General features: G+C 31.7%; 1 protein-coding gene across 1 annotated transcript; it reads left to right on the top strand.

Moving 5' to 3' along the window:
* Nucleotides 1–82: 82 nt before the first annotated feature.
* LOC129232321 (general transcription factor IIF subunit 1-like) lies at nucleotides 83–22922 on the top strand (the record flags this gene model as incomplete). The annotated part of the gene is made up of 6 exons (XM_054866476.1): nucleotides 83–220; nucleotides 472–524; nucleotides 6840–6912; nucleotides 17524–17717; nucleotides 18786–18956; nucleotides 22790–22922. Coding segments are annotated over exons 1-6 (657 nt in total), but the record flags the coding sequence as incomplete, so codon positions are not given.
* Nucleotides 22923–24622: the final 1700 nt, after the last annotated feature.

Genomic DNA, 24622 nt, shown 5'->3' with positions numbered 1-24622 from the left:
GTAGAAATATAATAATAAATTTTCATGGCAACATAACAGCTTTTTGTTTTGTTTGCTTCATTTTCGGATTTCGTTTTCGTTGTTAGTTCGTCGTTGATGTGTTGCTATGACATAAGTCTTATAAGGTTTTAAGTGGAAAACCTGCTGGAAAAAGTTTGCATATACTTTCTGTTAAAATATAAAGAAAATGGCCGAGAGTTCTAATGCTTCAAAACCACATGTTCGTAGTTTTTAGTTATTAGAGACCAAACACAAATTCATGTTGTCATTTGTATAACCCCATTAAAACTTATTGACATAGATCTTCCCTATTTTCTTTTTCTGATGAGTAAATAAAATCATTTGAGTTTTGCGGTTATTGGAATTCAGTAACATTTTCTTTTCGTGCTTCATCACTTGTTTGAAAATATTAAATGATTTGTTTTTACTGTAGTGTATATCATTTTCCCACATATTCTAATATGTTTTCAGGGAGCATCTTCAAGTGCTTCTAGCGTCCAGGAGTACATTGTGAAGATGCCAAAGTAAGCTCTTAACATGGCTAAATTTTAATTTGGAACTTGTTTTAAATTCTAACAATTGCAGGGGTCAAAGACATCAGCCTATATTTTCTATGGATCCTAGATTTTTTGTAAAGGAAAAAACATCGTATCTTTCCTCTAAATCCTATATTTATTGTAAAAATTCCATATTAAAAAAAAAACCTACATTTTTGATACCGCAGTAACTTTTTCAAATTCACAACACAAGTCCAATCCAATATGGCCAGTGTTTGCTATAGTGGTGACACATAATAGCACAATGATCGAAACCATTCAAGCACCAAATGTGATACACTTGTTCCTTTGAATGGTATAAATACAGTAAAACCCCTCCTAGCAGACACCCCTCTTATGCGGTCAATTTTTAATTCCCCAGTTCCAATGCAAATAACATTTTTAAACCCCTGTCCTGCAGACACCTCTCTATTGCAGACAAAAAAAAATCCCGTTAGAGTCCGCATTAGAAGGATTTTACTGTACATCATAATTGATCATAATGTTGTTTGTAATTCATATATTCATTGATACAGTAAAACCCCTCCTAACGGACACCCCACTTATGCGGACAATTTTTTATTTCCTAGTTCCAATGCAAATAACATTATTAAACCCCTGTCCAGCGGACACCTCTCCATTGAGGACATAAAAAAATGTCCCGTTAGTGTCCACATTAGAGGGATTTTACTGTATTAGATAATCTTCATCGATAAACATTGGCATTTAACCTTTTAACTCAAAAAAAAAAAGTACAGTAAAACCTCTTCTTGGACACCCCTCACATGCAGACATCCCTCTTATGCGGAGAATTTTTATTTCCCCGATTCCGAGGCAAATAACATTATCAAACCCCTGTCTTGTGGACACTCTTGTATTATAGACAAAAAGAAATTTTCCGTTAGAGTCCATATAAAGGGCTGTTCACTTATCGGCCGTCCGTCACTTCTGCCCCAATTTTTTTCCACCCAAAAGAGGTTTTCTATGCTGGTTGCCATGACAGTAAGCGATCTTGGATGGGACCGGTTTTGATCAGAAGAACCTTGATATCTGACAGCCGTCTAAAGTAGGACAGCATTTCATTGGTTTCCGCCAAGCAGCACGCTTAACTCTAGTGGGTGAATTCAACCACGTGATTGATGTACAGCGACCTTTTGTGAATGCTACTCTGTTTTTGTCAGCAGTCTGTCACGTCAAAAACGGGACGGATGGCCGAGAGTTGAAGAAAAGCATTTTGTCAACTCTGGCCATGAAAGACGAGAGGAACAGCAAATTGAACTCGGAGCTTAAATACAGGGTGAGCAAAATAAAAGTGATCCGTAAAATGTAGAATATCATATCTCAACTGTTGGCACTAACAAGACACAAGCTATTATGCCGCTTGAGGATTTTGTGTTTTCCAGGGAGGAGGTTCTATTTTATTTGAAAAAAAAAATAATAATGAAGCAACTAAAGCTCTTGGACCAGATAATATTTATCCAAAAATTTTAGTTGAATGTGCCAAAGAATTAGTGGATGTTATTTTAAATATTTTCAATGCTTCTTATAACTTAGGGGCTGTGCCAGAAGACTGGAAGCTAGCAAACATAACTCTACTCTTTTAATAAAGAGTCAAAAGGTAATTCTGGTAATCACACCTGTATGTCTGATATTCAGTGATTTGTAAGTTTTTCAAAACTTTGATCAAAATCAAGATTATGAATTCTTAAAGACTAATACAGTAGAAGACCGTTATAACGCATACCTTAGGACCAGAGCTTTTGCATTATACAGGTTTTTGCGTTATATAGATCATTTCACAAATTTTGGAACTAATATTCAGAATATATCTATATTAGCACTTCAGAATGAGTTTTATCTGCAATGAGTATTAAAGCACCAATATTAAAATTAGTCATTCACAAATAAATATGTTTCAGACTCAAAATCCTGCACTTCTGCAAGCTTCATGGTTTGCATAACAGCTGCATTTTCAAGAGCCATCTGGTATTTTCTGTTTACTATGAGTCCTAATTTTCAATTTAAAAGCTTTGAAATAAGATAGAAAGATAAAAAATGTTCCAAATTTAATTTGTCTAACAATTTTTATTTTTGCAAAGCAAAACAGAGGGATATTTTAAACTTCAAAACCTATTGTTTACTTCCAAAAAGTAGTGTGGTTTATAGAGAATTGCATTATACAGGTCGGCGTTATAACGGTCTTCTACTGTAGTCTGTTGAGTAGTTTGCAGTATGGTTTCTGGAAAGGTAAATTGTGTGCATTTCTACGGCAAGGTTACTTCAGCTTTAGATAACAAAAAATGTGTGGATGTTGTTTAGATTGATTTTCAAAAAACTTTTGACAAGGTACCGCATGTTGCTCTTCTTAGCAAGTTAGCTGACATAGGATTAGGAGAAAAAACTGTACTTTGGGTTAGAAATTGACTCGCTGGTAGGGAGCAAAGAGTAGTTGTGAGAGGAAATCATTCTAAATGGAGTGATGTTTTAAGCGGGGTTCCTCGGGGATCTGTTTTAGGGCCTCTTTTGTTTATTATCTTTATGAATGACATCAATGAAAATATTTCTGGAAGCATGAATTGTTTTGCTGATGATGTAAAAGTTATGGGGATTGTAGAAAATGAAGAACAAGTAGAACAGCATCAAGAGAATTTAGATCATATTACTAAGTGCACGGATAAGTTGGGTATGGCAGTTAATGTAGGGAAATGTCAAGTGCTACGCTTAGGTCATGGAAAGAAACATACAAGCTATTGTTTACAGGGTTCAGTCATTAGTCAGGCAGAAAATGTTATTGCTCTGGGTATCTTAATAAATCAAGACTTCAAGTTTAGTCAACAATGCAACATTGCAAGTAACAAAGCCAACAGAATGCTTGGGTTTATCAATAGATCTATTTCAATTAAATCTAAAAAGATTCTTCTGCCTTTATATAGGAGTTTAGTAAGACCCCATTTGGATTCCTCAGGGATCAAATTATTCTAATTGGAGTATGCTTTGTAGTTTTGGGTTGCCTTATCTGAGGAAAGATATTTGTGTATTGGAAAGGGTTCAAAGAAGGGTAACTAGACTAGTAAGGGGGACTTTTAGCTTTAAATTATGATACCAGACTTAATAAGCTTAATATGTATAGCCTGGAGCAAAGAAGAGTCAGAGGGGACATGATTCAGTTGTTTAAATTTATCAAAATGAAAGATGTTAATGGATTAAATTTTTGCACGGAAAGCAGGACGAGGATCATTGTTTTAAGCTACTTAAATCTGAGGCTAATCTGGAAATTAGGAAAAACTACTACTTTAGTAGGGCTGTAGGCACTTAGAACAGCTTACCAAAAGAGGCGTTAATGAGCAAGGGGGTGAATTGCTTTAAGAGAGCCATTTATCTTCATTGGGAAAATTGACTAGGACCAGCCTAGCTGGGCCTAGAGCTTGATGCTGGTTGTCATATTTGTATATTTATATTTCTGTGTTCGTGAGTAGCAATGAACAAGGAGGATATTTTTTTGTTGTGTTATGAAAAATGCTATTGCTGTTTCCATTAAGCTTTTTTTTTTTTTTTGGCCTATATTTTTTCATGAAATGTCCTTTACCAATGGTTGCTTTGATCCATGCAATTGTCAGGGTTCGTACGCCCTTGAAAAACCTTGAAAAGTGCTTGAAAAAAAAAAGTTCATTTTCAAGTGCTTGAAAACCTTGAAAAAGTTTTAAAACCTTGAAAAAGTTTCTTAGTGCTTAAATTCTCCCAAAAATCAACGAATTGTGCTTAGAAGTTTTAAAAAAAGTATTTCACCAATGCAATTTTCTGAACATGTGTTCAGTATGCAACATCGCGAAAAATTGCTTCCGTGTTTGGGATTTCAATCCTTTTGCATCTTGTAAATATTTTGATGTTTTTTACAACCGAAAGATATTTTGACATATGGTACCTTAGATTAGTTTATTTTTTGTTTAATTTCATTAATTAACAAAGAAATTAATTTGGAAACCATGACAACATTGACCTTACTCGGGTTTCGCGGAAAATTGCTCTTGTGTTTGAAATTTCAATCTTTTTGCATCCTGCAAATATTTAAATATTTTGGCTAATCAAATGTTAGTTTCGCATATGCTACCTTAGATTAGTATATTCTTTGTTTAATTTTAATAAAAAACAAATAAATTTATTTCATGGGAAACATGCCACGTCGAACAAACTCAGACTTTGCGAAAAATTGCTTCTCGTGTTTGAAATTTCAATCTTTTTGCATCTTGCAAATATTTAAATATATTCACTAATCGGATGTTATTTTCATATTTGCTACCGTCGATTAACATATTTTATGTTTAATTTCAGTAAAATATAAGTTTATTTTATGGGAAACATGACAACATTAAACTTAATTCGCGAAAATTTGCTTCCCTTGTTTGAGATTTCAATCCTTTTGCATTTTGTAAATATTTTTATATTTTTGGCAATTAGTAGTTATTTTGACACTGCTACATCAGATTAGCTTATTTTATTTTTTATTTTAATAACTAAGGAGTTAAAGAATTTATTACCTTGGTCTTGTTTAATTATTTGCTAATTTATTTTTGCAATTTTGAATGATTATCTTTACCTAATTTTTGGTCATAGCAGATTTTTTTTTTTAAATTTAAATTTCAGCAGTTGACCACCTAACAAATTAACTTAAAGTTTGTATTTTAAATATAAAGTTGATTTATATCATTTTATTTATAAGTACATCATTTTTTTATGTCTGCTAAAATAAATAAGGTGTATAACAGGGGTGGTTGTGTTATGATTATTCACTTGAAATCCAGTAGTGTTCGTTTTTATGCTTTTACCTCCCTATATTTCCAATTTTCCCCTTTTCCTCAAATGTTCAAAATTACTACTTTATTAAGGTTGTGGGTACTTGGAGCTTACCGAAAGAGGCTTTAATCAGCAAAGGGGTAGATAGCTTAAGGAGGGTCATTCATCTTCATTTGGATCTAATAAATTGACCAGTACAAGCCTAGCTAGGCCCAGTGCCTGTTGCTGGTTATCAACAGGCACTGGGCATGGTATTTCTATGCAAAATATTTTGACTTAATAAACTATTTTATGAATTGTATGCATAGCAAAAGTTGTTGTTGTACATATGTATATTCAAGTAATAGGGGTCTTAGTTTTAAAAATTATTTCCCCCCCCCCTCGCCCCATTTTGCTCTTTGAAACTTTCAGGTAATTTTTTATGAACTCACAAATCACCTGAATATTATTGCCTTTCTAAATTTAAATTCTAATTTCAACAATAACCCATTTTTTCCCAAAATAAAACTACTTTTGTCATAATATATGTCAACTTCTTGTGAATCTTTTCAATTTCGAAATATGGCTCTATAAATCTGAACTTGCACATTTATTGTCTATTGCAAGTTAATCAATGAAAGCTGAATAGGCTCAAGTTTGCATTCAGAGTATTTATCACTGCTTAAGCTGCTTTTGTATATTTTGAGGTGTAGAGACTGGACTGTGGACTTTCATAAACTTTTCTTACTTCCTAATTTTTAAATTTACTCGAGGACAGTTGAAATGCCTTATTGTCTGAACAGCTAATAAATACATACGAATAATTGATTTGCATACTTATAAATGATTTGCAAACCTAATATTTTTAGAACTTAATAGTGAAAACTGAAATAACTTTCTGGGTAGTGTTTTTGTCCTAACCGCCCTTATATTGTAATAAACCATTGTATAGATATTGGAAATAAATGTTGAAACCCGGGGGGGGGGGGGGAGTGACTTCAAAAACTCCTCTCTGGCAAGAACTTGGGTATTTTAGTTTCTTCCCATAAAAGTTAAAAGCACTTATGAAAGGTTTTTTTTTTTAAGTATTAATTTGCTGATTCTAGAAAATATACAAACCTCTGACTGCTGCAACCTTTGAAAAGCCTCAAAATTAAACCTCTTGGTATCTGCTTCTCTTTATGACCAAACTTTTCAAACATTTTCAGAAAAACTTTCAACGCAGTAGATCTTTCATCAAAGCGTCTCTCGTTGTAGAAAAAGCAATTTTGCTTTCCTATACTTTTTTGTATTATTGCTTTATTTCTATGTGTTTGTAGTAAATGAAATCTGCATACAATATTTTTAGTACAAATTTATGATATTGCCTTGAAAACAAAATTTTTTACCTTGAAAAGTACTTGAAAAGTGCTTGAATTTTTTGCTGCCTAAAGGGTATGAACCCTGATTGTTTACTTGTAAAAAAAATTAAAATTTTCCCTATCTGTTATCCTAATAAAATATTCTTAGTTATAATCTATCATTTTCATTTAGGAATAAAAACAAGAAGTTTAATGTGATGCGATTCAATAGTTCTCAGAAGATAGATGTCGCCAAATGGACTTCGGTAAATATCTTTTAAATTTTGGATGTACTAATTATTAATTGAGGTTTTTTGAGCAAAATACACTTTGATAACAAAAGTCATGGGATAGTAATATGATTCAGCTGTAAAAGTAGTGTCATGCAAAATGTGTAAATGGTCAATGCATCGGCAAGATTTTGTGAGGCCCTTTGAGTAGAATCTTATCTGACTGGAAAACATATGACTTTGTCCATTGAGTCACCACATCTCAGCTTGTATAACAAACTTATGGTAGAGCTTAAGTGTGGAACTGAGCAGGGTTGCGGAGTCTGAATCAAAACGATAAGACTCCAACTGCGGAAATTTTAGAACCACTGACTCTGACTCCTTTATTCCAAAATCAATCTGACTTTGCAGCTCTACCAGAATTACAGACTCTGAAGGAAAATTACCAATTCCGACTCTCGAAATAGTAAACCTTCGACTCCTGACACAGACCCTCTGTTTCTTTTGCATTCAAAAAGTTGTTCCTCGTAACTCTGAAATACATATCTGCTGTAATCTGCAATTTGCATTTTGACGATGTTATTTCTTTTTTTACTTTTCAGCACAAATGTATAATTTAGAAAAAAATATGTTCATCTAGTGGAAGTGGATTGTATTGTCCTTAAGAGTTAAAGGACTGGAAAAACTTAGCTTCAAATAGAGGAGGCTGGAAACTGCCAAACTCAAAAAAAAAAAAAAAAACCTATCTTATTTGATCACTACTTTTCTCCTTTCCATTTGACCTACAATTTTCTTTGACTACAGACATTTTCTTTCTTTCAGATTAAGCAGCACACTCTAGTTGCATATGAGCTCTGTGGTTTATGATAGTAGCTAGGCCTCAAAATAATTGCTCGCTATTTGGCAACAAAATATCTTACTTTGGTGACTAATAAAATACTTAACCACCTACTTTCAAAAAACTAAACTAACCACCAATAATTATTACTTTATTGATTTTCTTCTTCTCTTCAGCAAGTCATTTCTGTTTCTTACAGATATTGCTAACAGACGAGAAAATCATCTAGCCGTGTGCATATAAAGGGCAGTAACTGCAGATTTTTCAATTTTTTTTTTTGCATTTTTGTCATCTGTTGTACGTTATCTTTATTGTACAAGCTTGCTTGTTTGGTTTCTGCTGGAAAAAAGTGCGAAAAAAACATCTAATTCCAAAATTCCCTATTATTAGTATTGAATCCAAGACACGTTTCTTCAAATATCTCAAACTCATTTCTGCAAGTAGTGTTGTTTACCTGCACACAGCAGTACACTTCAACTTTTTTTTGCAAAAATTGATGATTGGAGCAAAATTAAATCTTAAATTTCCATTGTTCAATTTCTTATAAATCTGTATATGTATAACGTTGCAGTTAGGTCTCATATGCCAGTATTTTCATTAAAAAAATGTACAAGATAAAAAGTAGCTACTTAACTAAAAATGTTTACCGGCCACTGGCGACAAACTAAAAAGTTGAATTTTCAGATTTATTATGAAGTAGCTCATGACATTTGTCGCTTCAGCAAAAAGCGGTGTGACAAAACTGAGTGAGCAAAACTCTTCTATTGAGCGGCTATTATACACGCTGAAGTAGGAGTAAAGGTGACAACTTGTATGGCAAGGGGGAGAAGATCAAATAATTTTGACGCCCTGTACCACGTGACTGAGAACTTTAGGATTTTGACATTTTTTTCCTATATGTCTCTATTCAGGAGATTTCTTCTCTGAAACTGTTTGCAATTGTTTTATTTTTTATTTATTTATTTTACAAATTAGCAATTTTATTAACAGAGAAGCAACTTCTAGGAGGAAAACAAAAAATGGCTTTTTAAGTTAATTTTTTAAAAAAGTTTACTATAATGTTCTTTTGTTCAACCAAAACTCATGGAAAAGCTCTTTTTCTGAGTTTCCGTAGATTTTTTTACTTACATATATTTCATAAAACTTTGACATAAGACAAATTAATGTGCTAATCTGTGAATGCAAATCACAAACTACACGGTTTTGAAAATATAAGTAATTAAATTAGGTGACAAATAATTCATAAATTTACATTTATCTGAGAAATAAAAGAGTTTTTTTTTTTTTTTTCTTTTTTCAATTTAAAATTAATGATGACTCTATGAATGCACTTCTCTAAAGTAGTTTGAACCAAATGTTTTTTTTTTTTTTTTTCAAATTTTTATTTCCGGAAAAATTTTATTGTTTTCCCCCAAATGTTCTCATAAATTTTACAGAAAAATTGCAAAGAGTAAAATCTAATTAATGCAAAGTAACTAGCAAAGTTTTATAGATAAATTACAGATTTATTAAATTTAGAAACTTATATTTTTTAAGGTAATGCAAGTTTGCTAAATAGTTTTTATTATTATCATTTTTTAAATCTATACAGCTTTTCTATTAGGTACATAGGTATACAAAGCAGACCAAATAATTTTTCTAAAATTACATTTAAAAAAAAATCCAAGTAGCTCTTTTATAATTTTTATGTATCATTATTTTTCAGTCTTTTGCATTTCAAAGTAGTCCAAAAAGCATATTTGAAACAAAACTTCTTATACTACCTAATTTGCTTGATTACTTATATTTATTGAGATATTATGTACCGTTGAAGCGATGCATAGTGTAAAAATATCTTAACACTAGAATATTTAAATGACAAGAGAAAAAAAAATTTCTAAAGAAGTCCAAGAACACTTAGAGTAGGCATAAAATTATGCTTATACCTGCACTTTTTGCATGCCTGATAGATAATGCAGTCAAAGAAAAGAAAATGTATAAAATTATGGAAACAGACATTCATTCATGTAAACTCGGTGCTCTTATTTAAAAAAAAATTAATGCCACATTTTCATCTTTCAAAGAACTTTTTTTTATCCTAATTTAAGAAAAGAAGTCTCATGTGTGAATAGTGGAAGAATCGATAAGCATTAATTTTTATGACAGTCTTCATTATTAAAATATGTTAAAAGAGTATGTTCACTCAAGTTTGTACTGAGGCTTTTAATTAAAATAATTTATTTTCTTTGGTAAAAAAAAATTGTATTCCTACATGCATTAAGGGGGGTCTAGAAATTCAAAACAAATAATTTTTTTTTCTTTCATATTCTCAAAGTTTAGACCTTTAAGAATAAGTTTCTAAGAGGATTTACGAAAACTCAAATTAATTTTGGAGTTACAGTTAATTTTGTTAAAATGAACTCTTTTGCTGAAATGAGACTGCAAACTTTAAACGCGTTTTTCTCGAAACTAGTTTTTTCGTTACGGTTGACAAGATATCTCAAGTTCTGATGCACCGATTTACTTGAAATTTGGTACAGACTTTCTTAGTACTATCAAAATTGTCTCAACGTAGGGTTCCTATATTTTTTGATTTTTATTATTTTTTAAAAAGTACCAAAATTCCAAAAAGGAGCCAAAAATTAAACTTTTAGTTTTCAAAACGATGCCATTTTGTGAACAAAAAATTTGTTTTCAAATCGGTTATGTCCAGACTTAAGTAATCTTAACTATATGTTTCAGACCACTTGGAGGATTGGAATCATGTCAACTGGGAGAGCCCCCCTTTTTTTAGAGTCCCCACTTTGCCAGCCTCCACCAACTTCAATTTTGATTTTTTTTTTCAACTATTATACATTTTTATACTTATAAAGTATCAATAAAAAACTGATAAACATGAATAAGGAAAATAGCTACTGTTTTTTTTCTATTACGCCCGTAAAATCACCTTAAAATCAAGCCTCTAGACTAGAATACCCCCTAAAACAGGAGAAATAATCAAAGGCGCCCATATAGGGGGGGGGGCAAGGGGGCTCAAGTCCCCCCTTGGAAATGAGAACTTCCTTGCTCTTAGTGCTTTTTTCTTTGCAAAAATGTATAAAAATTTCTTTTCTTGCCGTTAATGAATAAGTTATTAAAAATGTCAAATTTTAATATCTCTAATATGTACTGAAATCGCTTTCCATGGGGAAAATATTGTGCTAAACCATGGGGAAATTTTTTGAGCCCCCCCCCCTTAAAATTTTGCATATGGGCCCCCTTGGAAATAATGTTTACAATGAAAAACATAATGATTTCCTTAAAACCTACTTATCCTGTTTCTATTAAGTAAAATCTTCAAACAAAATATGCATTGAGATTTTGATTTTTAAAGTTGTATAATGTACATCAGACTTATGATTCATTTGTAGATACTGCAAAAACTTTCCATGTTTAAGAATGCGTGAGTTTAATTTTAGTTTTATTTTTTTATTTAGAGTAGATAGCTATGATTATTAGGAAATTGATTTTCAAAAATTTATTCTTGGTTATTTGTAATTAATAGTGTCTGAACTATCACAGTAAATTATTTCTCTAATTATTTGTACCAAGACCTATTTACGTATTGTATTTTTTATAATAGTTAAAGATTTTCAAACAATATTCTCCTATAGAAATATCTAAGTATGAGGAAATGAAATTATAAGATTTTACTGTTAATTATTTAATTAATTACAAAGAAATTAGGTACAAATATAAATATTAAACATTCCTTAACAATTAATTCATAAAACCTTCATGATTTTCCTAAGACAAAATGGTTTTTCTTACAAATAATATTGAAAACCAAATAAACACGGTTTAAACCAAAAAACCTGGTTTAAACCAAAAAAAAAACTTATTTTGGTTTTTTTCAGAAAAAACGGTTTTATACCAACCCTGCTGTAAAGTAAAACTAAAAAAAAGGTTCAAGGGGGGAATTGCAGTTCGTCTTTTGAAAGTTTTTTTTTTTCATCATTTAATTTATTTATTTTTGAAAATTTTCTTTGTTTTTCGCATCATTTTTGCAATAGATAAAGTCTTTATTCATTCCATTAATTAAAAAAAAAATAAATAAATAAATTAAATTTTAAAAAAAACTTTACGGGGGAAGATAGGGTAAAAAGTAGTTTGAAATACATTACCATTTAAAACTTTTAATATTTTCACAAATATGATATTTTATTCATTTCCAGTTGGCATGAAATAGTAAATGAATTAGTAAAAAAAAAAAAAAAAATCTTGCACTATAAAAGGAAAGAGAAAAAGAATAAAGAAATTTCTATTAATTGTAAAGAACTCAACTTTGCTTCTATTTACTTTGTTTCAAAAACATATGTGAAATACTAACTCTATTTCTTAATGAGTGCAAATCGGCATAACTCAACAACAAAATGTAGAAATTGAAAAAAAATTGATTGGAAAATTATCCATGAATCAATAAACTATGCGCTTGCGGGTGACAAAATAAATGCCAAAACATTTCAGGCGGAAGGTAAAAAATTTAAATTGACGATTATTCAAATCCCTATAAGAATTAGTTCAGTTCTGGTGAAAGGTCTTCCGTGGAAGGACGCAGTCACGTGGTCTCCCCTCACTTTCCCCCACAAAGATTCCTGCATTAACAACCACACCCACTTGCCATATCTCTGTGTTGATGATCTAAGCCTTTAAGTGACCAAATATTGCATAAAGCTGTATTTTGGGGACTTATATTTTGAAAAAAAAAATCAACCCAGACCCTCTATTTGAGCGCAAAATAGCCTTTTCTGATAATGAACTCTTCCAAAACCAGAAACAGGATCCGCCCCTGCATACAATATTTAGTTTGTTTTCTTTTGTTCTTTTTTAACTTGTACTTTTGGGTCTTGGCTTCCTCATAGTTTTTGAAAATTTCACACTTCAGAAAATTTCTTCAGAAAATTTTACTTTCCACTATTACTGCTGAGTAACAAAATTACAGTTTTAAAGAAATTTAAACCTTACCTGTTTGAATGTGATTATTTCTATTATCTAATCTTTGAACAAAGACAAATCCTGTAATAATCTTCCTATTGTTAATTGATTACTTGCACAAACTTATATACTGATAATACAAACTGACACTAAAATATTGTATTCATGTAGGAATGACCTAATAACCTACTAAAAATAATGTTTTGAAACAGTATTAAACTTCAGAAAAATGGTCATAGATACCAAAAAAAAAAAAAAAAAATCACATGGACATTTTTAATTCCCCAATTTTTGGGTGGACTACTGTTTTGCTCAATGTATATGTTACGGCCAAAGCCCGAAATCGGCCAGTTCGCGATTTGGCCAGCCAATTCGCGAACTGGCCAACATTGCTGAAAACTTACCGGCCAAAGTACGAATAGGAAAATCAAGAGGAGATTGTTAAAAATGCAGCATTTTAAAATAAGTACTTCTGTGTACTGTTATTTTTTTTTATGATATACACTTCTTTCAGAAACGAGTTCAAATATAATTGATATTTCTGTGTTAAAAATGAGCTCATAATATATAAAAATATGATCTCGTGTTATTCTGTTTTTATATTAAAGCCATAATACATATTATTCAGTGACGATACATGATGTATTAACGTGATAGCTTAAAGAAGTACATTTGCGCCCTTCAAATGAGCGAATTATATCTTAAATAAATGCGTTGTGTAAAGTGTGCGAATGCAAAGGTAAATTGAATTAAGGACCATCGACAGTCTTTTTCTGCTCCGTAGACCTCATTTTAAAGATTCTAGATCACATTGTATCAAGAAATTTCGCTTTTTTTTTGGAATGCCTCCATAATAAAGGCTCATTAAGACAAATATAAAGCGAAAATACTTTTATTGTTATTAGCTATTATTTAAAAACATTTCCTTAATGCAGGTTTTTGTCGAAATTCCCCTACAACATGCCCTTATCAATATTTTATAAATAAATGTCATTATATTAGTTTTAATTTACTCTTAGTATTGTTTTTTTTCCTTTGTAAAACAGTTCGAATTTTTATGAAACAATATTTCGGAAGAGAAAGCAATCTAGAAAATTTAGCATATTATCCTTTTTTTTAAAAACATATAGGAAATGTTGTTCTTATTGTCATAGTATTTGTTTTAACTCTTTTTTTTCCAAACGTTTTCATGCACGTTTTACTGCATTTATTTAAGGTTAAATTGATTTCGTGTATTTTAGTTGGTTTTCTCTTCGTCTCATTGTATTTGCAATCTGGATTTTAATTCAATTTTTTTTCTTCTTGAGGACGCGGATCATTTATATAATTTGCGTTGAGTAGGTATTTGAGCTAAATTCTTTTTTTTTTCTACGGGGGAGAGAGGAGCGAGATTTTCCTTTTATTCTAGATACTATGTGTTTTTAATTACCTTCACTGTGAAGAAGGCAAGAGAGTGGGATTATCGTTTAAAACACTTCCATAAGAAAGGTTGTAGCGCTAATCGTTCGGAGTTCGCTTCGCTCGCAAATAGATTGGGTTACGGTAGCGTGGTTACTTGTCGAGTTTGAAGATAAAAAACTACAGAGTTTTTTTCATTATTTTACATTTTAAAGCAACTGTTTATGTAATTAAATGTCTTTTTCGTATAGCAAAATATTTTAAACTGCTGTTTTTTTTAATAGGTTTTCTTAAAGAGTGTACACATTTTGATGTAAGAAAATGATTATTTTGAATCAGAGATGGGAGGAGGGAGGATTTTTGTTTATTAGTACCTACCTTTAAATTCTTAGCACGGGCATCGTCATGCGGGTATAGCTTGTAATTAATAAAATTACTCGCATAATTTTCGAAATGGCCTATCGCATCAGCGCAACGATGTGAATAGCTAGTGAGTACAAACTAATCGCACGGACTTGGCGCAAAACATGCTAAGTTTCCCCTCTTTGCTATCTGGTTTTTTAATTGTCAATTCTACACAAATGAAAGCAGAAAGGAAAAAATAAACACTTGTAGCTTCTCAAATCTCAAACTATCTTCTTCCAACAGAGCATATTTCAAGAAAATATCAAACATGACTATTTAATTTCTAAATGGAAACAAGTCTATATTTTTTTCTTGCAATAAGTCATTTCCAAAACATGTGTTGCCGATGATTCAGTTACTATATATTTGGATTTTAATCACTACTTTATAGCTAATGTTTTAGTCATGATTCATTTTGGCTTGGTGATTTTCTCCGAGATCTGGTTTTGTAGAAATTCAGGTCTAAGAGGGAGTTTGAAAAGAATCAATTTTAAATAGAATTCTGGGGAGGGGAGTATACACTAAATTCCTTACTTGTCATTAGGTTTGGTGTCGGAATGAAAATTATGTTTAAAATTTGTGTCACAAACATTGAAATGTTGAGAAACATGGCCTTAGGCTTAACCTCAGCTGGGACCGGTCAAGTATTATGTAAGCAGAAAGGGGAGACTAAGGGCTTATTTTCTCTGATAAGAGGAGTGGGGTCACAAAAATTCTTGGGTAAGCATTAAATAATGAAGCAGTTACAGTGCAACATAAAAAGCGTGGAAAAAGAGCATCCTGTGACGTACAATATGTTATAAAATCTTATGTAAGCAAAAGGGGAAGGGGGTATAGCGTATGCTTATTTTTTCTCACAAGGTGAGGGAGGTGGGGGGGGGGTACAAAATGACCAACAAATGCTTACACAGTACTTGAATGACACCTTATAAGTGATCGCATATAATTTCAACTGAAAGTATTTGCATATAGAAGTGTAAATATGAGACATACATACTCATAACTCAGTCGAAGAATTAAAAGCAAGAAAAACGAGGTTGAAGTTTTGAGTATCTATTGGCACACCTTCGCAGGGACGTGGTAGCTCCCTCCAAAAGCCAAACGAGAGAACATCATATCAGCCTAGTCGGAAACTAGGGACCCGACTCGGGATCAAAGTAGTATAAATTTGACTGGTTTTATAGTGGGGGGTGGGCCAGGTGACGAAATTGACAAGGGACTCGATTTGGCTCTCGGCAGCCCTGGGGCAAACTTTTTTCTAGTTTCTACTACTCGCGCCATCCCATTGGAAGCGACAGGTGTGTCGTCTACCTGTTTATCTAAAATCTTCCGTAATCATTTCGGGCTTTGGCCAAGGATTCCCGGCCACTTCGCGAAATGGCCAGCCAAAGTAGAAAATACAATATTAATTCCGAGTATTTCGGGCTTTGGCCAATTCGTGAATCGGCCGGCCAGTTCACGAACTGGCCGAATTTCGGGCTTTGGCCGTAACATATATAACTAATGAGAAATAACCAAACAAATAATTATATTTAAAAAAAAAACATTATGTAATTACATCATTTTTCAAAGCTTTTGCATAGTGTGTGTTTATTTTATTAAATTTTTAGAGTTTATGTTATTTTTAATTTCATAAGTACTATTTGTATTTACAGTCAAACCTCCATATATTGAACTTCCACATATCAAAATTTTCTATACATTGAAATCCCAGCAAATTTTCATGTCCATTACCTCGAAAAATTGTTTCTATGTATCAAAAAAATCTCTATACAGTAGAAGACCGTTATAACGCCAACTTATATGACGTGATTCTCTATAAAACGCACAACTTTTCAGAAGTAAACAATATGTTTTGAAGTTTAAAAAATCCCTCTGTTTTGCTTTGAAAGTATTAAAATTGTAAGGCAAATCACATTTTGAAATAGTTTCTCATCTTTCCATCTTAATTCAAAGCTTTTAAAGGAAAATTAATGCTTAAGTAAATAGAAAATACCAGATGGCTCTTGAAAATGCAGCTGTTATGCAAACCATGAAGCTAGCAGAAGTGCAGGATAATGCACTTTCTTTTGATTGTGAAACATATTTATTTGTGAACAACTAATTGTAATATTGGTGCTTTACTACTCATTGCAGATAAAACTCATTCTGAAGTGTTAATACATAGATATATTCTGAATATTAGTTTCAAAATTTGTGAAATGATCTATATAACGCAAAAGCTCTGGTCCCAAGGTGTGCGTTATAACGGTCTTCTACTGTATATCGAAAAAAAAATTTGAGACATTCGTTGATTTTTTTTCCCCACTTTAGACTGTCTCATGAAAAATGAAGGTTTGGGGAGAAAATTATGCTTACTAAAGGTTGCTATGAAATTCACTAGGAATCGGGTTTAGGGGTGTGTAGAAAATTGTCTATGTTCCGTTCTGGAGTTCTTAAATTGACTCAAGTTTATTTCAAATCTTAGTTGCTACCAGTAATACAGTAAAATCAATTTCAAGTTATCCCTATTGTCTGTTAATTATCATTCTTAGTCTTTTTAGCTTTAGTGAAAATCATTCAAGTTAAGTAGGTTGATTTTTTAATTTTCTCTCGATTACATTGTCAAAACGAAAAATCCACTAATGTTGCAAATCAAGTTTAGTTGCCGAAGAATGAAGAACTATGAATGCGTATAAAATGTTGTTTCTGGTAAATTCAGTATTTCCACAGGCAGAGTTCCTGCTAATTCGAGAAATCAGAAAGCCCTAATAGAAGTACCGAAACATACAGAAAACTCACTCAAAAAGCATGAAAAGGCATTACAGTTGGCGAAAATTAGCTTTAATTTTAATGTTTTTTTTTTGGGGGGGGGGGGGTTATGATAAGCAAGGATTGTTTCTATACATCAAATTTTTTTCCAGCAATTTGATACTTCGATATATGACAATTTGATATCGATATGATTTGATGTCAATATATGGATGTTCGACTGTATTTAGTCAACTTTTGTCTGATTGAAATCATCTAGTTAATGCAGAAATTTAATTCATTGAAATTAATCTATGTTTTAGGTAAAAATGGAGCGAGAAAACAATTTGAAAGAGTTTAAATCAGAGGAAGATTTACCAAAGTATGGAGCTGGGAGTGAATTTGGTAGAGAGCAGAGAGAAGAATCTCGACGGAAAAAGTATGGGATTATTTCTAAGAAATATAATCCTGATGACCAACCTTGGATTTTAAAACTTGGAGGAAAAGGAGGAAGAAAGTATTTAAACCCTTTTTTGTGTGTTCTTTTTATGTATTGTTGTTAATTGTATAAAATTAAATACCATTCAATAAACATTTTAAAACTTTTTAACATGTTTTAATCTGAAAAGCTCAAATCCTTTGAAAAGTTCATGTAAAAATATCAAACATGATCCATACGTAAAGTAAATCTTCATCAACTATGGTTTTACGATTAAAATGTTTTTTGTTCAGAAAGAAAGTTTATATTATTAAAACAGCATTTGAAATGCTATCTGCTCATTTTAAACATTTTATTGTTTTTATTTACAAACCCCTGAAAGTGTGGCATCATTTGTGGATGATCCCTACTGCTGCAATAAACAGTCATACATTAGGAGAAAACAGTATTGTAAAGCATATATGAGACAGTGAGAAGCAAAGGAATGTAAGTGGATATTTTAAAGTTTTGAGTAAAAAGACTCCTAGGTAGGCTGACATTGAATTTTTTTCTAAATCATGCTATACAGCAGCACCTACCAGGGCTACTAGTACTATATCTTGTCCCAAGACAGAGGAGGGGTTCACCTACCATTTGTATGGGTTATCTCCAAATTTTCCCACTTACATCCCTTTGCTTCTCACTGCCTCATATGTTTTGAAGTTTTAAAGAATACTTTTTCAAAGCAAAAAACTGTGCTGTTCCCTTGATTTGTTTCTGCACAAAGAAATAACGATGTACTTCTCAGCTGGTCATACTGTAACACAAAGAGTTGTTGATTGATTTTCAGTTAAATATATTTTTTTGTAATAATATTTTCATATTTTTGAAAATTTTCACATTATTTTGAGCAAAACATAAATGAGATTTATATAAAGCTGTATGAAATATAAAAATTGTCAAATAATTACCAGCCAAATGTCAATTCACAAAACATCCACCTCTCTCTCTCATTATTATATAAATTATGGTGATAATTTATGATTATTGAATGAAAGTATGCTCCTTTTACAAAAAGAAAATAAAAAACAGGCTTTTGAACACTTGTGTGTGTTAAGTTCCTTTTGCCAATGGAGTCATTTTGCAAGCATTTCTGTGTTTTTACAGGTATAAGGGAATTCGTGAAGGAGGAGTCACTGAAAATGCATCTTACTACGTTTTTACTCAAGCAGCAGATGGAACTTTTGAAGCATATCCGGTTGAAGAGTGGTACAATTTTACTCCTATTCAGCGCTACAAAGCTCTGAGCGCTGAAGAAGCTGAAGAGGAATTTGGGAGGTGAGTTAAGTTGTATAAATTTGAATTAAATTAGAACATATTGTGCTGCACAAAAATATAATTGCTTGAATTATCATGTTGTTGAAGCATTTCATAAAGGGTGCAATTTAAAAATGGTGGGAACAGTATATTTTACTTGTTTGAGAAATAAGTCATGACATAGATTAAAGCATAACATACTTATTGTTATTGCTAGCAAAGATGTTAACTCATTTTTTAAGAAAGGCAATAACACTTTATGTCTAGGGACTTGTGTTTTTGTTTTTTAAAACAGGACCTTTTTTTTTCTCTTCATTTTTTACCCAAGATTTTAAATGCTTACTCATTCTTCATTTTGATTTTTATTGATAAACACTAGCCTGCGTGCCCGGCGTTGCACGGGCTACTTAAAAAATGAAAGAGCTGTTCAATTGATGTTTTTGAATTACTCTGACATCAGTTTCTAAAGCGCTAAGGAGTAAATAATTACGCGTAATGCAAGGTTTGCAAAACACCAGTAGAGCATATTTTTGGCAAAAACCTCTTTAACGTTAATCATACTTATCAATAATACAAGTTATGAGTATTTTCAATTAGCACAAAAGATGAAAATATATGCATTCTCAACTATAATATGTGCTCACTTTAAACTGAATTAAATCTGATAGAATATATCTGAAATATTTATGTACAATTACAATCAGCTTTTTACATAAAATGACACACACTTTTTTGTTGATTACGTGAAACTAAAGCACCAAGACTTATTAAATACCAATAAGCATTAATTTAATATCAAGCCATCAGATTCCAATTAAGCTTTAGTTAAAATCCTTAAAAACAATCTTTTTTGTTCAACTCTGTTTCACTTAAAGAAATCCAAACAATCTTAATTTAACATGTTCTTTTAACGATACAAACTGTATTGCAAAAATCGAAACAGGAAGGAAAAAGAGATTTATTACAATTCGAAAACTCACCCATGTGACGGAAAAAAGTCCAGCAAAATAAACATAATTAGTCGCACATCCTAAATGTACCCTGTACCCAAATATGAGGCCGGTGAATGATAAACTTACACTTCAATCAATAAACATTACTAAAGAAACATTTTTCATATGCTGAAAAGAGTTAAGAACGTTGAATGTGAAAAAATAAGAAAGGACAGACGATAAATGTCCGAATAGAGCAACCAATTTTAAACTAATTAAAAATGAAATTCTAGATGGAAACGTTGTTTTAAGATTTGGACAGCAGCCAAAAAAATCTCTTTTGACACAATTATTAGAATTTTATTTGCTCACCCATATGCAAAATGGCAACAGGAAAGAAAAATTCCTGAATAGCGTTATGTTAATTAACGTTTTAATTAATATCTCCGCTAATTAAAGTCGTACAATTATGAGATTGGTCCTATTGTTTTCTTTGGAAAATTTCGAATTGATCGGTATCTCGTTTGACTCCCGATTCGCAGTGGTTCTCGAGAAGATCGATCTTCAGACAGACAGACAGACGGACGCGAACAGATTTTAATATTATAGTGGATGGATGTTGAATTTTTACTAATGCTGATATTTTTCAGGAATTTTTATTAAAAAGCTTGATCATTTAAAAAAATAGTATAGTTTTAAGAAAATGTTTGAACATTCATGCAGTAGAATTCATAAACAGAAAAGGACGGAAAAAAAATTGAGATGAATGAGATTTTATATGTGGTAGAACTTTGATTGTCCAAAGTAATTGGAAACCTAACCTACTTCGAATAATAATTATCTATTTTAATATTAAGTATCGTCATTGAACTATTATTATGACTACTAGAAAGTCGCCCGTCAAGGTATGACGGGTGAAAATTACTCCTACATTTGAACGATGCCATTGCCTGTTTGGTGATAGTTTGATATTTGAAATTGTAACCCTAACTCCAGTGGATTAACCATTTTTGTGTTTTCCATTTTTCATTTCTTCATTCCTGAAATGACACAGTCTTACCAGTAAAACTGTTAAGTAGCTGGATCGAGTTCAGCCTTGTTACAATAAAGCCTTTCTGGCTGTTAAACATTACCAAAACATATTATCAAATTATCATTCCGTGGTGCAAGTTTCATTGTTGAAACACACAAGTTACTTGATCATCAGCTATTATTTATATGAGGATTTTAACTCTTAAATAGATTAAAATTATAAATGAAAATAAAATAATATGTGAAATAAAAACTGAACACAAAGTGACTCCTCCTTCTTTTCAAGTTCTGCTGCAATGAAAATTCTCTCTGTTCTTGAGATGACAAAAGAGATTATCTTCTTTGCACTTGCTTACAATCAGAGGGTGCAATAACATTCGTTTCTGCTGGGACTCAGCAATATGACCTTCCAAATTTGAAATGGGCTGTGTTTTGGTTTAGAACAGAGATGTTTGAAAGCAGGGAAGAGTACAATCATACCGAGAATCGAGCTTGTGAGGAGAAATTCTAAGAAAGGGAATTCCAAAATATTTATCTGCACTCATAGTTGGGAAAGGATGGCTTGCATATAAAAGGAATGTGGAGAAAAAAGAAAACAAACACTTTAAAAATGAGTGTTAAGAGAAAATTTTAATGATGGTAGAAAGTGAAAGGAAAAAAAAATGTGAAGAAACCTACTTCAGTTAACGTCGAGTTTGGGTTAATCCAGATTCTACAGTACGTCCCAAATTTTGACCATCATGTCATTTTTTTTTCAGCATTGGTCTTTTATTGAATATTTGTTCCTATTTTATATTTCAAATTATAAATGCATACTAGTATTTAGCCTTTGAAACTTATAAGTGACATTTGTGGTGCTTCTTATTATTTGTTGCAATTAAAACATGTTATTTGGATCATTACTTGCTTATCTCTCAAAGTTCTTAAAACAGTTGTGGAATTCTATGATATATTTTTTTCTCTGTGTAATTTTTCTGGATCCTTTACAAGAATCAGAATGTTTGTCTTTTCAACTGTTTTAAAATTTTTTCTATAAGATAAAAGAAAGTAAATTACCATTTTTACTTTCATTGAAATCTTAATTTGAAAGTATAAACCTGTTCTGAAAACTTCAGAAGTGGCCTTAAAAATGCTGTAAACATTGAATGGAAGTTCGTTTTTGTTTCTATTTTATTTCTATTTTAATTCATAAACCTTTAACATAAAAATAAAGAATAACATAGGTTAAAATTAGTTAAATCTAAAGAGATCAAAAAACAAATTCTATTCCCTGTATGAGTTATAGCTTTATCATAGTGACAATTACTTGAGGGGAAAAAATATGTATATATATATATATATATATATATATATATATATATATATATATATATATATATATATATATATATATATATATGCAACCAATTGAATATTTGGAGTGAATAAACTGTTAAATGAAATTTTGGTAGCAATAATTTTTTTAAATAAAGCTTTGAATTTTTCTAATTACTTTTCATTATATATAATTTCTTGAGTTTCTTCTTTTTTTTTCTTTTTCACGAGAAAGGTTAATGTTTAATTCTTATATGTCTGGCACCAATAAATTTATCCATCTTCTTTTGTTTATATAAAAGTTGTAAAAATTTTTTATGTATGTTATTCATACATGACTATTCAATTATTTATTTAAATTTTAATTCTGAAAATTACCCAAATGTAAATAAATCTAACAAAGCAAGTTCCATTAAAGTGAGTCAAATGTCAAGCAAGTTCATTCTTTAAAAACTTGGACTTTCCTAATGATATGAAATTGTATGCTTTATTTATGTAAGTCTAAACAAGTTTTTAGAAAGAATGATTTGCTTTGAATGAATTTAAATGCATTTTACTTGTTTCATTGAATTGCAGAAGAGACAAAGTGTTGAATTATTTTACCATCATGGTCCGGAAACGTTTACAGAAGGAAACCCCGGATGATGATGAAGTGGATGGGGAACAGAAAAGTAACAAGAAGAAAACAAAAAAGCAACCCAAAGAATTTGTGAGTGCTTTCATGTTTCATGTTTGTATTATTTTACATGGTCTTCAAAAATATTTCAAGGATTTCAGAGGTTTTTTTTTTCTGTTGGGGTGTGTTTTCAATAATGCTTCATTGGTTTTTAAAGATCTATTTAGACCAGCGGTTCCCAACCCATGCACCGCGGCCCTCAAATGGTCAGCAAACAGTGTGCAACTTGGCCGTAGTAAATTGGTCGAGAATCTGAACCAAAAAAAAATCTTAGGGTCTTAATTTTCGTTTTTTGCGAAAATTCACTTGTTAGATGTACCGTCACTTAAAAGCTCTCCCTGTCTCATAGCCAATAAGGAACTTTAAGATTAAGATTTTTTGTATTTCTTAGGAACTTTCTCTTATAATTGAAGATGAAGCCTAACGAATCGGAAACTTCGTTGAAGAAAATTGCCAAAGAAACTAGTATTAGCTTCAAGTTAAAAATGCTTCTCCTTTGTTGAACTGACAAGACTAAGCAGTGAATTGAGACACTTGAGGGGCATTTTGGCAAGATATCTACTCAATTGCAGTCTTTTAAAAAATTATACAGAAATACATTGAATGTTGTGATAGTTATTTGAGACTAAAACTATCTATTTTCGATCCAGATATCAACTTCCTCGTAGAGGAAAAACAGTGTCAAAAATATCACGGAGCTTTAACTTTGATGACTTGTTTTTGAGTTTTCTTACAGCTATACCAGTTAAGTCAATGCAAAAAAGTTTTTTCTTTCTTAAAAGTTATTTTGAATACTCTTTTTGTATATCATATCTATATCAGTGGTGCAGAATCAGGGGATTAACATCTCCAGAACTCTTGTTTTTAATACATTTTCAATCGTAGTACAGTTTATTATTTAAACTTAAGGACAGTTATGAGCAGATGATGCCTCTCCCCAGTTTCGAGAAAGTAAATTATCCTGTGCAAGTAATATATAGTAGTGGGTCGCAATAGTGTTTTCTAAAATAAATAGTGGGCCACACAACTAAAAAGGTGGGGAGCCTCTGATCCAGACTGTTGGTAACACCTTGACGCACCTACACAGTATTGGATTTTTCTTTTTTTTGAGCAATCATGATTGCTTATTGCTTTCATTTGACTGTTTTGATGTGCTATCATTTTATTTTCCCACCGCCACCCTCCACACCATCACCGTCGACCAGCTCCTCACGATGCTGCTCCTCTAGCGAAAGCCACCTCCAGGTTGCATCCATGTCCTACACACATGCGCATACATACACAACTACACACACACACACACACAAACACATACACACAAAAACACACACACACACACACACAACTACCCACACATTCATGTCGGCACACAGATACAAACACATATGCCCACATACCCCCCCCACACACACACACACATTCATACTTACAACTACCCACACCCTTACGCCAGCACACAGACACAAACACACATGTCTACACACACATACCCCCTACACACAAGCACACATACACCCCACACACGAAAACATGCCTACATACACACACTCTTGATTGTGAAAAACATAATTTGAATTCAAAATGTCAAAATTCAAATTAATTTTCTTTCCGTTTTCTTTTTTTTTTTCATGAGTAAAGAAATTTTTTTAAGTGGATGAGCAGAAATCTCAGAGGACTGTTCAAATTTTTCTCCAAACCGATGCCAATCTGCCAGATCATTGCTTGAGAATCAC

Source organism: Uloborus diversus, unplaced genomic scaffold, assembly GCF_026930045.1.
Source record: "Uloborus diversus isolate 005 unplaced genomic scaffold, Udiv.v.3.1 scaffold_1141, whole genome shotgun sequence".
NCBI classification, from domain to species: domain Eukaryota; kingdom Metazoa; phylum Arthropoda; class Arachnida; order Araneae; family Uloboridae; genus Uloborus; species Uloborus diversus.
The sequence above is the reverse complement of the archived record's forward strand: the minus strand, read 5'-3'. Positions and strand labels throughout refer to the sequence as shown.